The 14,408-nt window shown below is 50.1% G+C and overlaps 1 protein-coding gene across 2 annotated transcripts in view; it reads right to left on the bottom strand.

The window, feature by feature from the left end:
- Positions 1-14,408, bottom strand: part of LOC119976659 (guanylate-binding protein 1-like) — a 460,193-nt gene that overhangs the window by 434,891 nt on the left and 10,894 nt on the right. Inside the window, exon 3 of one of the 2 annotated variants that reach the window (XM_038817328.1) lies at positions 903-3,047. The exons of the other annotated variant lie outside the window; for it this stretch is intronic. Coding sequence (XP_038673256.1) covers positions 1,815-2,999 — 1,185 coding nt within the window. The 5' untranslated portion in view covers positions 3,000-3,047 and the 3' untranslated portion in view covers positions 903-1,814. Of the gene's footprint in view, positions 1-902; positions 3,048-14,408 lie in introns of those variants that run through there. 2 annotated transcript variants of the gene reach the window in all.

Raw genomic sequence — 14,408 nt, 5'->3', positions numbered from 1 at the left:
CCAATCGGCGAGCCCCCTGCGGCAATTCTCCGGCCCGCGATGGGCCGAAGTCCCGCCGCTGAGAGGACTCTCCCGCCGCCGTGGTTTCAACCACCTCTGGTGACGGCGGGATTGGCGGCGCGAGCAGGCCACCAGGTTCCTGGGGGGGGGGGGGGGCGCGGGCCGATCGGACCCCGGGGGTGGCCCCACGGTGGCCAGGCCCACGATCGGGGCCCACCGATCGGCGGGCAGGCCAGTGCCATGAGGTCACTCTTTTTCTTCCGCCGCGGAAGAGAACCCCCCTACCGCGCATGCGGCGGTGGTGACGTCAGCGGCAGCAAAGGCCATTGGCACCGGTTTTGGTGCCAGTCGGCGTGGTGCCAACCACTCCGGCGCGGGCCTAACCCCCAAAGGTGTGGAGAATTCCGCACCTTGGGGGAGGCCCGACGCCGGAGTGGTTGGCGCCACTCCGCTACACCAGGACCCCCCGCCGCTCCGGGTAGGGGACAATCCCGGCCCTGCTCTCTGACCCGGTCCAGCAAGCCACTCAGTTGCTTTTTATTTGTTGTATTATGGGGTGTGAGTATCAGCACAAGGTCTGCAACAGTTCAGGAAGCCATCTCACCAACTTCTCCAGGGCAATTAGTGTTGGGCGATAGACGTTGGCCATGGGACTGATGTCCATATCTTATTAAAGAATAACTAGGAGCATCTCGCCACTAATTTATCTGTGCATCTCAATGAACCATCAGGAAATGGAAATTCCAAATCCCCCAATTGCGAGCAAGGTCATGTTTCCCTCAGAAAATACACCTGTCAGTTTGTGCCTAATGTGACAAAGAAATCTTCAGAATGGAGTTTAATAATAATTCCACAGAGAGTCACCGCATATTGCCTGATTGAGTTTGTTCAGCACACTGCAGTGAACGGTATGAACCAATTTTATTTCAGCAGTCCCAAGCATTTTAAACAAACCTCAGAAATTATAAAAATTAAACTGGAAAGAGTCAAAGATATTGGACTGGAATATAATGAATGTCCAATTTACAGAGGCAACTTCAAAGTTACAAACTGAGTAAGTGGCAGAAATCAGATAGTTACAGATGTATTCATTGAAAATTAATTGCACCATCATTGATTACAGAGCTTTTGCAATCCATGTCCATTGCTTACACAAATGTTAGACAGCATATTCGCCATCAGACAGTGTTCAGACTGTATATTGACAGTGAACTGTAGTTGTGTGGAGATTCCCAATGGAGCTTTGTCATTGAGTAGTGACAGGACGGTGGGCGTTGTGAACTCTGTTGTTTAGAATTCTCCTCACTGATGATTCCATGAAATGAAAGCTGGATGAGGAGCTGAACATACGCACTCAGACACACATATCGGTCACTGAGAATAATGAACCAGTCCGTTTCTTTGGTCCCTGTTGAGCTGGTTCATGTGGGCTCCGTGCAGCTGCCTCCGCCTGACCGTTTATTCCATATGATCCCAGACCGGTCCTCACATATCGAACCTCCTTTGTCTCCTCAACTCAAACTGGCCACACAACCCCTCAATGTGGACCCACCCACTGACCCTCACACACCCTGACAGTGACTTTGAATGGACAAGACTGACCGGATTTCTGATTGGATGGAATTAGTTGCTTCGCTCTCAGTAAAGGTTAGGATCATTTTCAGTATCACAATAATTTTCAGGATTAATTTGTTACAAGTAGAATAGATAGCGATGAACAATAGTGCACTTTGTCCAAATATCAAAGACACACATCCCCTGGAAACAGCAGCATTGATTCAGGGGCAGAGCAACTGAGAAGCTCATGGGGAGATTTATATGGAAGTGACACACAGGGTCACTCCTTTATAATTTTCCCAGAAATGACAATTTTGGGGAAAGCTATTGGAATTCCACAGCCCGTTGTATCGTCTCACTGCGTGTACAACATAGCCCGAGGGAAGGTTATTGGCCACCGATACAGCAACTTCTCTTGCATCCTTCCAGCCATCTTTCCCCTCCATTAACTGCTTAATTTGTGCCTCATTAAGAGCTTTTGGATCAATGGCATAGGAGACAACAGCATTCACACCATTGAGTCTGAAAAAGTGAAAATACTGAGAATTAACGATACAGTGATTGTCGAACCCAGCGACAGGATCATAGACCCGCACAGACCAGAAAACCCAGTCATATTTCTTCATCAAATTATCTCTTATATACAGTGAACAATCCCCATTATTTCTCCCTCCTTTATCCCTTATCATACTTTCAACATCTATTTTTGCCTGGTTTGCAAACTCATTTATGCACTGATCTATTATGGATTTCATTTTACTCTCAAGTTCACCCAATTTTCCATTCCATTCTTTCTTTAATGCCTCAACGTCAATTCCAGTGAGGGCAGCCTGACCCATTGTGGCAATCAGGCCAATACAGAAAAGCTCCTTCAGTCGGGAGCAGAGCCTTTCCATGAGGCGTCGATTTTTCTGATGATATTGCATGGCGGTTTCCAGGATGGGTTTGCCAAAGATGCCAGGATATCCCATCACAGCATCATAGAGAGTGTGAAGGTTCTGGTCGCCTTTAGTCACAGTGAAGTGTGAGAGAAAATCTTGTTTCTTACTCTCCCGGAACTCTGGTGCTGTATTCAGGAGTTCCATGTACTCCCTGAATTGGTTTTTCAGATTCTCTTCAATGGGGAAATACTGATTCTGAGCTGTACTTTGGTTAATTGCACGAAGCACTTCGTGAATCTGATCTGAAATGACATCGAGCTGGTTCCTGACTATCTGGAACTGCTCCTTCATATATTTCAGCTCCGCACTATCCACATTTCCCATGCAAAGTTTAACAATTGCTGCAGCTACCCCAAAAATAGCCCCCACTGCTCCGGCTGCAGAGGCTAGCTTACTGAAACTCTCAATTACTGACATGGCATCTTTGACTTGAACAAATGCTTGCACCACCTCAGTGGAGGCTTTTGCCAGTTCCAATGATTTTGTTGCATTTTCAGACATTCTGAGATCAGAGTCTCCTGTTTGGATGGTCACTTCCTCCAATTGTCCCTGAAAAGAAAGTTAGAATAGTTTATATATGATTCTGTAATTCTCTGTTGGGGGGGGGCAGGGTGGGGGGTTTGGGGGGGCACTGTTCTGTGCTCAGTCCACATCCTTCTCTCAGTCTGGACCCTGCTGCTTCGGCAATGAGCTAACACAGAGCAGGTTCAAAGAAGCAAAGAGACGTCTTAACTGCAAACTGTTTAACAACCACTCAAGCAACAGGAGCAGGGTTAGACCATATGGGTCATCACTCATCATAGCTGATCTTGGGTTTCAGATCCACTTTCACACCCACTCCCCAGATAACCTGACCATGCGAGACCAAAAATGTCTCTATCCCAGATTGAAAGATTGCCAGTGCAGTGTGGAGGGAGCTTAACTCTGTATCTAACCCCATGCTGTACCTGTCCTGGGAGTGTTTGATGGGGACAGTGCAGGGGGAGCTTAACTCTGTCTCTAACCCCATGCTGTACCTGTCCTGTGAGTGTTTGATGGGGACAGTATAGAGGGAGCTTTACTCTGTATCTAACCCCGTGCTGCACCTGTCCTGGGAGTGGTTGATGGGGACAGTGTAGAGGGAGCTTTACTCTGTACCTAACCCTGTGCTGTACCTGTCCTGGGAGTGTTTGATGAGGACAGTGTAGAGCAGGGGTGGGCAAACAACAGCCCGTGGGCTGCATGCGGCCCGCCAAAGGTCTTTATGCGGCCCACCAAGATCAAGTCATCAAAAAAAAAAATTTTAATTTTTTTTTTAATAATTATTTTTTTTAATAAGGTTAATGGGGGGGCTGTTGGGTTACTGGTATAAGGTGGATACATTGACTTGAGTAGGGTGATCATTGCTCAGCACAACATCGAGGGCCGAAGGGCCTGTTCTGTGCTGTACTGTTCTATATTCTATATGAGGCGCCCAGAATCATAACCGGGTGAAGCGCCATTTTTGAAAAGTCGAAAAAAAGAGGGCTAAAGGCAGGATGCCGCCGGGGGAAGTGCTGAGGTATATGCCGCACGCTAATTGGTTACAACCGGGACTATTAATTAATATACTATGCGGCCCATTAAAATTGTGAATTTCTGAATGTGGCCCTTGCACGGAAAAGTTTGCCCACCCCTGGTGTAGAGGGACTTTACTCTGTATCTAATCCCGTGCTGTAACTGCCCTGGGAGGGTTTGATGGCGATAGTGTCGAGGTAGCTTTACTCTGTATCTAACACCCTGCTGTACTTGACCTGGGAGTGTTTGATGGAGACAGTGTAGAGGGAGGTTTACTCTGTATATAACCCAGTGCTGTACCTGTCCTGGGAGTGTATGATGGAGACAGTGCAGAGGGAGCTTTACTCTGTATCTAACGCTGTGCTGTACCTGTACTGGGAGTGTTTGATGGCGACAGTGTAGAGGGAGCTTTACTCTGTGTGGAACCCCGTGCTGTACCTGTCCTGGGAGTGTTTGATGGGGACAGTGTAGAGGGAGCTTTACTCTGTATCTAACCCCGTGCTGTACCTGTCCTGGGAGTGTTTGATGTGGACAGTGTAGAGGGAGCTTTACTCTGTACCTAACCCCGTGCTGTGCCTGTCCTGGGAGTGTTTGCTGGGGACAGTGTAGAGGGAGCTTTACTCTGTATCTAACCCCATGCTGGACCTGTCCTGGGAGTGTTTGATGGCGACAGTGTCGAGGTAGCTTTACTCTGTATCAAATACCCTGTGCTGTACCTGCCCTGGCAATGTTTGTTGGGGACAGTCTAGCGGGAGCTTTACTCTGTGTGGAACCCCGTGCTGTACCTGTCCTGGGAGTGTTTGATGGGGACAGTGTAGAGGGAGCTTTACTCTGTATCTAACCCTGTGCTGTACCTGTCCTGGGAGTGTTTGATGTGGACAGTGTAGAGGGAGCTTTACTCTGTACCTAACCCCGTGCTGTGCCTGTCCTGGGAGTGTTTGCTGGGGACAGTGTAGAGGGAGCTTTACTCTGTATCTAACCCCATGCTGGACCTGTCCTGGGAGTGTTTGATGGCGACAGTGTCGAGGTAGCTTTACTCTGTATCAAATACCCTGTGCTGTACCTGCCCTGGCAATGTTTGATGGGGACAGTGTAGGGGAACATTACCCTGTATCTGACCTCATGCTGTACCTGCCCTGGGAGTGTTTGCTTGGGACAGTGTAGCGAGAGAGCTTTACTGTTTCTAACGCCGTTCTCTACCGGTCCTGGAAGTGTTTGATGGGGACAGTGTAGAGGGAGCTGTACTCTGTATCTAACGCTGAGCTGTACCTGTCCTGGGATTGTTTGATATGGACAGTTTGGAGGGAGCTTTACCCTGTATCTAACCCCGTGCTGTACCTGTTCTGGAGTGTTTGATGGGGACAGTATAGAGGGAGCATTACTCTATTTCTAACCCTGTGCTGTACCTGCCCTGGGAATGTTTGATGGGGACAGTCTGGCGGGAGCTTTACTCTGTGTGGAACCCCGTGATGTACCTGTCCTGGGAGTGTTTGATGGGGACAGTGCAGAGGGAGCTTTACTCTGTATCTAAACCCGTGCTGTACCTGTCCTGGGGAGTGTTTGATGTGGACAGTGTAGAGGGAGCTGTACTCTGTATCTAACGCTGTGCTGTACCTGTCCTGGGAGTGTTTGATATGGACAGTGTAGAGGGAGCTTTACTCTGTCTCTAACCCCATGCTGGACCTGTCCTGGGAGTGTTTGATGAGGACAGTGTAGAGGGAGCTTTACTCTGTATCTAACCTCGTGCTGTCCCTGTTCTGGAGTTTTGATGGGGACAGTGCAGAGGGAGCTTTACTCTGTATCTAACCCCGTGCTGTCCCTGTCCTGGGGACAGTATAGAGGGAGCTTTGCCCTGTATCTAACACCGTGCTGTACCTGTCCTGGGAGTGTTTGCTGGGGACAGTGTAGAGGGAGCTTTACTCTGTATCTAACCCCATGCTGGACCTGTCCTGGGAGTGTTTGATGAGAACAGTGTAGAGGGAGCTTTACTCTGTATCTAACCCCTTGCTGTCCCTGTTCTAGAGTTTTTGATGGGGACAGTGTAGAGGGAGCATTACTCTGTATCTAACCCTGTGCTGTACCTGCCCTGGGAATGTTTGATGGGGACAGTGTAGGGGAACATTACCCTGTATCTGACCTCATGCTGTACCTGCCCTGGGAGTGTTTGCTGGGGACAGTGTAGCGAGAGAGCCTTACTGTTTCTAACGCCGTTCTCTACCGGTCCTGGGAGTGTTTGATGTGGACAGTGTAGAGGCAGCTTTACTCTGTATCTAACCCCGTGCTGTACCTGTCCTGGGAGTGTTTGATGGGGACAGTGTAGAGGGAGATTTACTCTGTATCTAACCCCGTGCTGTACCTGCTCTGGAGTGTTTGATGGGGACAGTGTAGAGGGAGCATTACTCGGTTTCTAACCGTGCTGTACCTGCCCTGGGAATGTTTGATGGGGACAGTGTAGAGGGAGCTTTGCTCTGTATCAAACCCCGTGCTGTACCTGTCCTGGGAATGAAAACGAAAATTGCTTATTGTCACGAGTAGGCTTCAATGAAGTTACTGTGAAAAGCCCCTAGTCGCCACATTCCGGCACCTGTCCGGGGAGGCTGGTACGGGAATCGAACCGTGCTGCTGGCCGGCTTGGTCTGCTTTAAAAGCCAGCGATTTAGCCTGGTGAGCAAAACCAGCTCCTGGTTTGAATGTTTGATGGGGACAGTGTAGAGGGAGCTTTACTCTGTATCTAACCCCGTGCTGTACCTGTCCTGGGAGTGTTTGATGCGGACAGTGTAGAGGGAGCTTTACTCTGTATCTAACCCCGTGATATATCTGTCCTGGGAGTGTTTGATGAGGACAGTGTAGAGGGAGCTATAATCTGTATCTAACCCCATGCTGGACCTGTCCTGGGAGTGTTTGATGGCGACAGTGTCGAGGGAGCTTTACTCTGTATCTAACTCCGTACTGTACCTGTCCTGGGAGTGTTTGATGCGGACAGTGTAGAGTGGGCTTTACTCTGTATGGAACCCCATGCTGTACCTGCCCTGGGAATGTTTGATGAGTACAGTGTCGAAGGAGCTTTAATCTGTATCTAACCCTGTGCTGTACCTGCCCTGGGAATGTTTGATGGGGACAGTGTAGGGGAGCATTACCCTATATCTAACCTCATGCTGTACCTGCCCTGGGAGTGTTTGCTGGGGACAGTGTAGTGAGAGAACTTAACTGTTTCTAACGCCGTTCTCTACCGGTCCTGGGAATGTTTGATGGGGACAGTGTCGAGGGAGCTGTACTCTGTATCTAACCCCGTGCTGTACCTGTCCTGGGAGTGTTTGATGTGGACAGTGAAGAGGGAGCTTTACTCTGTTTCTAACCCCGTGCTGTACCTGCTCTGGGAATGTTTGATGGGGACAGTGTAGTGTAGAGGGAGCTTTAAGCTGTATCTAACCCCGTGCTGTACATGTCATGGGAGTGTTTGATGAGGACAGTGTAGAGGGAGCTTTACCCTGTATCTAACCCCATGCTGGACCTGCCCTCGGAATGTTTGATGGGGACAGTCTCGCGGGAGCTTTACTCTATCTAACCCCGTGCTGTACCTGTCCTGGGAGTGTTTGATGGGGACAGTGCAGAGGGAGCTTTACTCTGTATCTAACCCCGTGCTGTCCCTGTCCTGGGAGTGTTTGATGGGGACAGTGTAGAGGGAGCTTTACCCTGTATCTAACACCGTGCTGTACCTGTCCTGGGAGTGTTTGCTGGGGACAGTGTTGAGGGAGCTTTACTCTGTATCTAACCCCGTGCTGTCCCTGTTCTGGAGTTTTTGATGGGGCCAGTGTAGAGGGAGCTTTACTCTGTATCTAACCCCGTGCTGTACCTGTCCTGGGAGTGTTTGATGAGGACAGTGTAGAGGGAGCTTTACTCTGTATTAAACCCCGTGCTGTACCTGTTCTGGAGTGTTTGATGGGGACAGTGTAGAGGGAGCATTTCTCTGTATCTAACCCTGTGCTGTACCTGCCCTGGGAATGTTTGATGGGGACAGTGTAGGGGAACCTTACCCTGTATCTGACCTCATGCTGTACCTGTCCTGGGAGTATTTGCTGGGGACAGTGTAGCGAGAGAGCCTTACTGTTTCTAACGCCGTTCTCTACCGGTCCTGGGAGTGTTTGATGTGGACAGTGTAGAGGGAGCTGTACTCTGTATCTAACGCTGTGCTGTACCTGTCCTGGGAGTGTTTGATATGGACAGTGTGGAGGGAGCTTTACTCTGTATCTAACCCCGTGCTGTACCTGTTCTGTGTGTTGCTACTCGTGTCTTAATAAAGCTCGTAGTCTCAAGTGTGGAGAAGATGCTTTATTGTGAGTTCGTTCAGTTTCCAGAACTCGACCTAGGACTACCTTCCAGTGCTAACTACCAGCCTGCCTGCTGTGAAGTGTGTCCTCACTTCCGGTCCTGATCTATTTATATGGCTCTCCCATGGTCCCTCTAGTGGTTGCTCAGTTGTGTTGCATCTGGTTAACTTGTGATCACCACATTCTGGAGTGTTTCATGGGGACAGTGTAGAGGGAGCATTACTCTGTTTCTAACCCTGTGCTGTACCTACCCTGGGAATGTTTGATGGGGACAGTCTAGCGGGAGCTTTACCCTGTGTGGAACACCGTGCTGTGCCTGTCCTGGGAGTGTTTGATGGGGACAGTGTAGAGGGAGCTTTACTCTGTATCTAACCCCGTGCTGTACCTGTCCTGGGAGTGTTTGATGGGGACAGTGTAGAGGGAGCTTTACTCTGTATCTAACCCCGTGCTGTACCTGTCCTGGGAGTGTTTGCTGGGGACAGTGTAGAGGGAGCTTTACTCTGTATCTAACCCCATGCTGTACCTGTCCTGGGGGTGTTTTATGGGGACAGTGTGGAGGGAGCTTTACACTGTATCTAACCCTGTGCTGTACCTGTCCTGGGAGTGTATGATGGAGACAGTGCAGAGGGAGCTTTACTCTGTATCTAACACTGTGCTGTACCTGTACTGGGAGTGTTTGATGGGGACAGTGTAGAGGGAGCTTTACCCTGTATATAAACCCCGTGCTGTACCTGTTCTGGAGTGTTTGAAGGGGACAGTGTAGAGGGAGCATTACTCTGTTTCTAACCCTGTGCTGTACCTGCCCTGGGAATGTTTGATGGGGACAGTCTAGCGGGAGCTTTACTCTGTGTGGAACCCCGTGATGTACCTGTCCTGGGAGTGTTTGATGGGGACAGTGCAGAGGGAGCTTTACTCTGTATCTAACCACTTGCTGTCCCTGTGCTGGGATGTGTTTGATGGGGACAGTGTAGAGGGAGCTTTACCCTGTATCTAACACCGTGCTGTACCTGTCCTGGGAGTGTTTGATGAGGACAGTGTAGAGGGAGCTTTACTCTGTATCGAACCCCGTGCTGTCCCTGTTCTGGAGTTTTTGAATGGGACAGTGTAGAGGGAGCTTTACTCTGTATCTAACCCTGTGCTGTACCTGCCCTGGGAATGTTTGATGGGGACAGTGTAGGGGAACATTACCCTGTATCTGACCTCATGCTGTACCTGTCCTGGGAGTGTTTGCTGGGGACAGTGTAGCGAGAGAGCCTTACTGTTTCTAACGCCGTTCTCTACCGGTCCTGGGAGTGTTTGATGTGGACAGTGTAGAGGGAGCTGTACTCTGTATCTAACGCTGTGCTGTACCAGTCCTGGGAGTGTTTGCTATGGACAGTGTGGAGGGAGCTTTACTCTGTATCTAACCCCATGCTGTACCTGTTCTGGATTGTTTGATGGGGACAGTCTAGCGGGAGCTTTACTCTGTGTGGAACCCCGTGCTGTACCTGTCCTGGGAGTATTTGATGGGGACAGTGCAGAGGGAGCTTTACTCTGTATCTAAACCCGTGCTGTACCTGTCCTGGGAGTGTTTATATGGACAGTGTAGAGGGAGCTTTACCCTGTATCTAACGCCGTTCTCTACCGGTCCTGTGGGTGTTTAATGGGGACAGTGTAGAGGGAGCTGTACTCTGTATCTAACCCCGTGCTGTACCTGCTCTGAAGTGTTTGATATGGACAGTGTAGAGGGACCTTTACCCTGTATCTAACGCCGTTCTCTACCGGTCCTGTGGGTGTTTAATGGGGACAGTGTAGAGGGAGCTGTACTCTGTATCTAACCCCGTGCTGTACCTGCTCTGGAGTGTTTGATGGGGACAGTGTAGAGGGAGCATTACTCGGTTTCTAACCGTGCTGTACCTGCCCTGGGAATGTTTGATGGGGACAGTGTAGAGGGAGCTTTATTCTGTATCTAACCCCATGCTGTACCTGTCCTGGGAGTGTTTAATGGCGACAGTGTAGAGGGAGCTTTACTCTGTATCTAACCCTGTGCTGTACCTGACCTGGGAGTGTTTGATGGGGACAGTGTTGACGGAGCTTTAATCTATATCTAACCCCGTGCTGTACATGTTCTGGAGTGTTTGATGGGGACAGTGTAGAGGGAGCTTTACTCTGTATCTAACCCCGTGCTGTTCCTGTCCTGGGAGTGTTTGATGGGGTCAGTGAAGAGGGAGCTTTACTCTGTATCTAACCCTGTGCTGTACCTGTCCTGGGAGTGTTTGATGGGGTCAGTGAAGAGGGAGCTTTACTCTGTATCTAACACCGTGCTGTATCTGTCCTGGGAGTGTTTGATGGGGACAGTGGAGAGCGAGCATTACTCTGTATCTAACCCTGTGCTGTACCTGACCTGGGAATGAAAACCAAAATCGCTTATTGTCATGAGTAGGCTTCAATGAAGTTACTGTGAAAAGCCCCTAGTCGTCACATTCCGGCACCTGTCCGGGGAGGCTGGTACGGGAACCGTGCTGCTGGCCTGCTTTAAAAGCCAGCGATTTAGCCCAGTGAGCTAAACCAGCCCCTGGTTTGAATGTTTGTTTGATGGGGACAGTGTAGAGGGCGCTTTACTCTGTATCTAACCCCGTGCTGTACCTGTTCTGGAGTGTTTGATGGGGACAGTGTAGAGGGAGCTTTACTCTGTACCTAACCCTGTGCTGTGCCTGTCCTGGGAGTGTTTGATGAGGACAGTGTAGAGGGAGCTTTACTCTGTATTAAACCCCGTGCTGTACCTGTTCTGGAGTGTTTGATGGGGACAGTGTAGAGGGAGCATTTCTCTGTATCTAACCCTGTGCTGTACCTGCCCTGGGAATGTTTGATGGGGACAGTGTAGGGAAGCATTACCCTGTATCTGACCTCATGCTGTACGTGCCCTGGGAGTGTTTGCTGGGGACAGTGTAGCGAGAGAGCTTTACTGTTTCTAACGCCGTTCTCTACCGGTCCTGGGAGTGTTTGATGGGGACAGTGTAGAGGGAGCTGTACTCTGTATCTAACGCTGTGCTGTACCTGTCCTTGGAGTGTTTGATATGGACAGTGTAGAGGGAGATTTACTCTGTTTCTAACCCCGTGCTGTACCTGCTCTGGGAATGTTTGATGGGGACAGTGTAGTGTAGAGGGAGCTTTAAGCTGTATCTAACCCCGTGCTGTACATGTCATGGGAGTGTTTGATGAGGACAGTGTAGAGGGAGCTTTACCCTGTATCTAACCCCATGCTGGACCTGCCCTGGGAATGTTTGATGGGGACAGTCTCGCGGGAGCTTTACTCTATCTAACCCCGTGCTGTACCTGTCCTGGGAGTGTTTGATGGGGACAGTGCAGAGGGAGCTTTACTCTGTATCTAACCCCGTGCTGTCCCTGTCCTGGGAGTGTTTGATGGGGACAGTGTAGAGGGAGCTTTACCCTGTATCTAACACCGTGCTGTACCTGTCCTGGGAGTGTTTGCTGGGGACAGTGTTGAGGGAGCTTTACTCTGTATCTAACCCCGTGCTGTCCCTGTTCTGGAGTTTTTGATGGGGCCAGTGTAGAGGGAGCTTTACTCTGTATCTAACCCCGTGCTGTACCTGTCCTGGGAGTGTTTGATGAGGACAGTGTAGAGGGAGCTTTACTCTGTATTAAACCCCGTGCTGTACCTGTTCTGGAGTGTTTGATGGGGACAGTGTAGAGGGAGCATTTCTCTGTATCTAACCCTGTGCTGTACCTGCCCTGGGAATGTTTGATGGGGACAGTGTAGGGGAACCTTACCCTGTATCTGACCTCATGCTGTACCTGTCCTGGGAGTATTTGCTGGGGACAGTGTAGCGAGAGAGCCTTACTGTTTCTAACGCCGTTCTCTACCGGTCCTGGGAGTGTTTGATGTGGACAGTGTAGAGGGAGCTGTACTCTGTATCTAACGCTGTGCTGTACCTGTCCTGGGAGTGTTTGATATGGACAGTGTGGAGGGAGCTTTACTCTGTATCTAACCCCGTGCTGTACCTGTTCTGTGTGTTGCTACTCGTGTCTTAATAAAGCTCGTAGTCTCAAGTGTGGAGAAGATGCTTTATTGTGAGTTCGTTCAGTTTCCAGAACTCGACCTACGACTACCTTCCAGTGCTAACTACCAGCCTGCCTGCTGTGAAGTGTGTCCTCACTTCCGGTCCTGATCTATTTATATGGCTCTCCCATGGTCCCTCTAGTGGTTGCTCAGTTGTGTTGCATCTGGTTAACTTGTGATCACCACATTCTGGAGTGTTTCATGGGGACAGTGTAGAGGGAGCATTACTCTGTTTCTAACCCTGTGCTGTACCTACCCTGGGAATGTTTGATGGGGACAGTCTAGCGGGAGCTTTACCCTGTGTGGAACACCGTGCTGTGCCTGTCCTGGGAGTGTTTGATGGGGACAGTGTAGAGGGAGCTTTACTCTGTATCTAACCCCGTGCTGTACCTGTCCTGGGAGTGTTTGATGGGGACAGTGTAGAGGGAGCTTTACTCTGTATCTAACCCCGTGCTGTACCTGTCCTGGGAGTGTTTGCTGGGGACAGTGTAGAGGGAGCTTTACTCTGTATCTAACCCCATGCTGTACCTGTCCTGGGGGTGTTTTATGGGGACAGTGTGGAGGGAGCTTTACACTGTATCTAACCCTGTGCTGTACCTGTCCTGGGAGTGTATGATGGAGACAGTGCAGAGGGAGCTTTACTCTGTATCTAACACTGTGCTGTACCTGTACTGGGAGTGTTTGATGGGGACAGTGTAGAGGGAGCTTTACCCTGTATATAAACCCCGTGCTGTACCTGTTCTGGAGTGTTTGAAGGGGACAGTGTAGAGGGAGCATTACTCTGTTTCTAACCCTGTGCTGTACCTGCCCTGGGAATGTTTGATGGGGACAGTCTAGCGGGAGCTTTACTCTGTGTGGAACCCCGTGATGTACCTGTCCTGGGAGTGTTTGATGGGGACAGTGCAGAGGGAGCTTTACTCTGTATCTAACCACTTGCTGTCCCTGTGCTGGGATGTGTTTGATGGGGACAGTGTAGAGGGAGCTTTACCCTGTATCTAACACCGTGCTGTACCTGTCCTGGGAGTGTTTGATGAGGACAGTGTAGAGGGAGCTTTACTCTGTATCGAACCCCGTGCTGTCCCTGTTCTGGAGTTTTTGATGGGGACAGTGTAGAGGGAGCTTTACTCTGTATCTAACCCGTGCTGTACCTGTCCTGGGAATGTTTGATGGGGACAGTGTAGAGGGAGCATTACTCTGTATCTAACCCGATGCTGTACCCGTACTGGGAGTGTTTGATGGGGACAGTGTAGAGGGAGCTTTACTCTGTATCTAACGCCGTGCTGTACCTGTCCTGGGAGTGTTTGATGGGGACAGTGTAGAGGGAGCTTTACTCTGTATCTAACGCTGTGCTGTACCTAGTCCTGGAGTGTTTGCTATGGACAGTGTAGAGGGAGCTTACTCTGTATCTAACACCATGCTGTACCTGTCCTGGAGTGTTTGATGGGGACAGTGCTAGAGGGAGCTTTACTCTGTGATCTAACCCCGTGCTGTACCTGTCCTGGGAGTAGTTGATGGGGACAGTGCAGAGGGAGCTTTACCCTGTATCTAACCCGTGCTGTACCTGTCCTGGGAGTGTTTGATGGGGACAGTGTAGAGGGAGCTTTACTCTGTATCTAACCCGTGCTGTACCTGTCCTGGGAGTGTTTGATGGGGACAGTGTAGAGGGAGCTTTACTCTGTATCTAACCCGTGCTGTACCTGTCCTGGGAGTGTTTGATGGGGACAGTGTAGAGGGAGCTTTACTCTGTATCTAACCCCGTGCTGTACCTGTCCTGGGAGTGTTGATGGGGACAGTGTAGAGGGAGCTTTACTCTGTATCTAACCCCGTGCTGTACCTGTCCTGGGAGTGTTTGATGGGGACAGTGTAGAGGGAGCTTTACTCTGTATCTAACCCGTGCTGTACCTGTCCTGGGAGTGTTTGATGGGGACAGTGTAGAGGGAGCTTTACTCTGTATCTAACCCCGTGCTGTACCTGTCCTGGGAGTGT

Source organism: Scyliorhinus canicula, chromosome 1, assembly GCF_902713615.1.
Source record: "Scyliorhinus canicula chromosome 1, sScyCan1.1, whole genome shotgun sequence".
Lineage (NCBI taxonomy): Eukaryota > Metazoa > Chordata > Chondrichthyes > Carcharhiniformes > Scyliorhinidae > Scyliorhinus > Scyliorhinus canicula.
Note: the sequence above shows the minus strand (reverse complement) of the source record. Positions and strands in the feature narration are given on the sequence as shown.